General features: G+C 36.2%; 1 protein-coding gene across 1 annotated transcript in view; it reads left to right on the top strand.

Moving 5' to 3' along the window:
- Positions 1 to 4,531, top strand: part of LOC106683912 (uncharacterized) — an 11,279-nt gene extending 6,748 nt beyond the window's left edge. The window contains exons 3-6 of the mRNA XM_014425665.2: positions 515 to 727; positions 2,093 to 2,301; positions 2,370 to 2,594; positions 3,794 to 4,531. Coding sequence (XP_014281151.1) covers positions 515 to 727; positions 2,093 to 2,301; positions 2,370 to 2,594; positions 3,794 to 4,366 — 1,220 coding nt within the window. The 3' untranslated portion in view covers positions 4,367 to 4,531. The remainder of the gene's footprint in view (positions 1 to 514; positions 728 to 2,092; positions 2,302 to 2,369; positions 2,595 to 3,793) is intronic.
- Positions 4,532 to 5,033: the final 502 nt, after the last annotated feature.

Raw genomic sequence — 5,033 nt, forward strand, 5'->3', positions numbered from 1 at the left:
AAAATAAAATAAATATGTAAAAAAAAAAAAAAAACTCTAACATTTGATTTTAAAAACTGAAAAAAAAAAAAATCTAAGGATGCTCCTTACTTTGTCACAAAGCAAATCATCCATCAGGACTTCAATGTCCCATATGTTGCCGATTTGGCCAGAATCAGATACCAATCCTTCCATAATAAACTTCCCATCCACCCAAACCCACTTGTTTCTAACCAGGCTACTCCTTCATTACCTGATAATCCTCCAAGGGGTCTGAAAAGAAGATGGCCTCGAGATAAAAAAAAAGTAGAAGAGAAAAAACTATAATACTAATTTAATTGTTTTATCTTCGTCTCTGAGGGTTTTTGAAATATCCGGATTTGGGATATTGGTTATTATGTACCACCAAATGGAGTACTATGCCTCATTTTTCTTATTAATTATGCTAAAATAATCGATAATAACGTTATTATGTAAATGTAAACCATTTTTGGTTTTTGGCAAAATAAGTCACTGTCTCACCTAAACTTTACAGTTGAGGAAAAGAAGGTAGAAAGTTTCAACTGGCAAGACTCCCTGAGGACACTGACCAAGCTCTTGAAGACTGGCCGACCGGCAGACCCCAAGCCACCGCCGAAAAAGAGGAAAGTGTGGAAGTGGATTGAGAAGCAAGAAGGAAAAAAGAAGACTTCCCATGAGATCCCGCTGCCTCCCGTCGATTTCTCCAGTGTCGGGTTGAAAAATTTTGGTAAGCCCTTCTTTAATAAATATTCTCGAATATTGGCCAAAAATAATAATATTCTTTATTTATTCTGGGATTGATCTCTTAGAATAATAATACAGGTGTCAAAATTAGACTCTAGAGCCTTAGAGTAAAATACAAAATTAAAATTGAAATATAATAAAGTAATGAATTGTAAAAGATAAAAATGAAAGCAATAATTAACAGAATATATAAAATAAGAATAGAACAAATAAAATAAAATCATGTCATATCATAAAACATTATTTGCAACTTTCAATTGTTATTCTTCCGGAATCGGGTGGACAGAAGGTAGTCAAAGATACGTGATTTGAAGATTGGAAGGGCATTAAAACTACTAATAAAGGAGGGAATAGAATTCCATAGGGAAGAGGAACGGATGAGGAAAGATCTACCAAAGGCTACGGTTCGGTACACCCCCTAAACCACGCATAGTGTATTATGTTATAGTTGCATATCAATGATTTTCGATACAGGAAAAAAAACCTTAATAACTAAATACAAAAAGATAGTAACAATATTTACAAATAAAGAATGCGAATGTTTAATATTTATATTATCTATACTATTATAATATTGGTTCAGTATGGAGAAGCAAAAGGTTGAACAGATGGGTTTAAAGTGAGAGAAGGGTTGATACAAGTGGGAATAGAGTTCCAGTGAAAGGCAGCTCAGGTAAAAAAGAATTTGATGAACGGGACCTGACAGTACGGGATTAGACTGAGAATTTGAATTGCAGGTTTCCGAGGATAAATGAGGGCACTGAGCCTATTGGGTCGAGCCTTAAGTAACTTTCATTTTTTTATCAGACATTTATATTGCCCTCATTAAATAAAAAATATTATATTAATTTATAATGTACCCTCCATTACTATCTTTAACCTTCTCCCATCTTCCTGGCAGTTTATCAATTCCTTCCTTGTAAAATGAGGTTGGTTTGGACTGGAAGAAGTTCTCGACAGCCTGTTTCACTAGCTCTTCAGACTTGAAGGTTTTTCCATTTCAGAGGTTAAAGAACATTTTAACGTAACGTGTATCACATAAACCAGTCGACAAAAGACAAAACGAAGCCTCGCCTATATAGTGAAAACAAAAGCTTGTTGTCATGGTAACTCATAACGAGATACGAACAATAGATTCTAATTAGCTACATAGGAAGTTACTTATGACTTAACCTTTATTTAATAATTAATAATTTTAATAATTACTTCGTTACTACTATTTATTTATTACTATTCTTTACTTCATTACTATCTTATGTAGAAGTTTTACTTAATTAGAAAATAGTTCATATATAAATATTAGCGGAAAATCGGTATGCTGTTATTGTGTTCAGCTTTTGTGTCCCAGAGGCGGAGGTGCGTGTAGACCCAAGATCGACTGCGCAGCCACATAAGACTGACGATAGTGGGAAGTTCTTGTCCTATAGCGTCAGGTTCAGGCGCAACGGTTTGACTTCGATGACTGGACTGGACACCTTCTTGGAACAACGGTTCGCGAATCCTTCCAACATGGAGTGGTTGGACCTCTCATACAACTCCATCTGTGAGATCGATCCGGTAATGTCATCATCCAGATTCATAGAATATTTGTTCCTAGTTCCTGGCTTATTCCTCAATCTGTGCAGTTGCTCTCGATGATGCCAAGACTAAAGATGCTGTACCTCCATTCTAACTGCTTCGATGACTTGGATGAGGTGAGGAAGCTTCGGTACCTTCCGAACCTACGCTCCTTGACGTTGTTCGGGAACCCCATCGAGGCAACCATCGACTACAGGCTTAAGATAGTGGCTGCTATCCCCACGCTCAAGAGGATCGACTGGACGGTGATTACTCAGCGAGAACGTGAACTGGTGAGTTTATAGATCAAATTATAACAATTTTCTTCATTTATAAGAATAAATAAGACAGTATAGCTTTACCATAAGAGGTTCATTAATTAATAGGATTTATGAGAAGCAGGTTGTTAGTACAGTATTGTTATGAGACCCGCGTAATATCTAAGGCATCAGAAACTAAATTTTGATGCCTTTGATATTACGAGATTCTTGGCCCAGTTTGCGAACATAGGTAAAGGATAATGCGTGCTAACCGGGTTTTGGTACCCATCGTAAGAGTCAGATCAAATGGCTGGATCATTTGGTACATACACCCAGAGAACCTGTTCCCAAACGCCTATTCTTGGATCGATCATGTGGATCAGAAAGAACAGGAAGATCCTGCATGAGGTGGCTGAACATATCTTTCTCCAATCTAACAGAACATGATTTACTGTAGGGTAAATTTGTTAAAATATGAGCCCTAATAGACTATTTGCATTCAGTAGTTTCCAAAATATAGCTTTTAAAATTGCAATATTTGATAAGAAGTCCAGTGAAAAATAAGTAGTTAGTGAAATTATTTTGAGATGTCTATATCTCAAAAACTATCCGAGGGATGTCTATTAGCACTCATATTAAAGCTAGTTTAATGTACAATAAAGTAGTTTATGATGTTTATCTTCGTATTTACATGTTTATATCGTATGAGGATCAACAAGGCCCTCAGTAGCCAAACTTTCACTCAACTTCCACTTTTCACTCAATTTGGGCATGTTGAAATAAATTTTTTTAATCAAAACTTAGAAGTAAACAATAACATTAAGTATTGGAAGGTTATAAAACAAGTTGCTCAAAAATTCCGCTAGGAGCCCTCTGGCATTTAACAGTCATGACTCTAAATAGGGCTGCTCACATTACTATACTTATAACATTTAACATGGTAAAATATTTTATATTTAACTTTATGAATACCTCTGCTATAGAATGTAGAAATACTACTGCACTTGAGGTTGAGAACAGCGATTTATTTATTTTTTATTCTTTCTTTTTATACCTCTTCTCTTTACTTGTTCTTAATTATTAAGAATTATTACTGACAACTACTTAATCAAAAACATATTTAACTTATTAATTATTATTCGAAAAAAAATACAAATACAATAAAAGTAATGAATGAACACTTTATATTAGTATAATATAATGAAATGATCAATCACCCTCAATGTTTTTAGGCCAAAGTTTACGTAAAAATGATGGAAGAGAAAGATCATGAAGAAGCTGCAGAACTGAAGCGTCAAGAAAAGGCAGCCGAGGATAGAAGAGAGAAAAGACGGAAAGCTGCAGAGAAGAGAAGGAAAAAAGAAGAACAAAAGGAGGCTGGTGACGCCCCAAAACCTGAAGGTGATTTGTTAGAATTCGATTTCGAACCTGTAATGAAGAAGGAAATAATCAAGAATGAGGAATCTTTAGAAGAACTAACGGAAGAAGAGTTCACTGAAGAGGAGATTACTGAGGAGGAAGTGACGGAAGAATCTGAAGTTGAAGGGCTAATACCCGCCTCATTGGCCGACCCTGGGCCTCTAGATGTCAAGGGCAAGTACAAGCTACATCCGGATCCTCTCAGTGCTCTTTCTTTGTCGAAGTATCCTGCGGTCTGTTCCTCGGAGACATCCCTCTTCTCGGCGGAGTCGTCCCTCTTCTCGACAGAGACCGTCACCTTCGAGGAAATCCTGAACGAGTTTAATAAGCTCAAGGAAATGGAGCCGAATGCGGATCACAATTGGGGATCGACTGTTCGCTTGTGATGGTTTGGAGCTTGCAAGGATAAAAATGTGAATTAAATGTTTCCTTAAAGGTATAATTTAATACAAAGAAAGGAAAAAATAGATATAACATACTTACCTATTAGTAGGTGGACTTCAACGTGACTTTGTCCTTGATTGAATCGAGAAATTTTCGACAGAAAGAAATTAATAATAAATATATTGTTTTAGTAAATTGTAGATTGTCTTAGTAACCAATCATAACTCAATAATTACGCAATTATTTCCTTCTAAAAACTATCTAATAGATAAGTCAAAGAATTTCATATTTAAATTTAAATTTAAATTATCCAGGACTGCTGTACAAGATCCGTAAATTCCTACACCCTACATATTATCTCATTATCCGTTCTCTCAGACAGGTTATTTCAAGTAAATCACAACAGCGCTTATTCATCCCTATTTCCTCAGTCTGCTGGTGTACCTCAGGGTAGTCTCCTTGGTCCTATCCTTTATACAGTTTTTACAGCTGACATCCCAACCCATCCTAACACTATTCTCACCACGTATGCCGATGACACATGCCTATTGTCAGTGAATAATGATCCTCCCATTTTATCCCAATCCCCCAGCCTCCTCCAAGGTGGTTGCCTGGGCACCTCTCACTCTAATAGCCGCCATCACTTGAAACGGCTTAACCTTTCCCAGT

Source organism: Halyomorpha halys, unplaced genomic scaffold (assembly GCF_000696795.3).
Source record: "Halyomorpha halys isolate HHAL.00 unplaced genomic scaffold, Hhal_1.1 Scaffold527.1, whole genome shotgun sequence".
Classification (NCBI taxonomy): domain Eukaryota; kingdom Metazoa; phylum Arthropoda; class Insecta; order Hemiptera; family Pentatomidae; genus Halyomorpha; species Halyomorpha halys.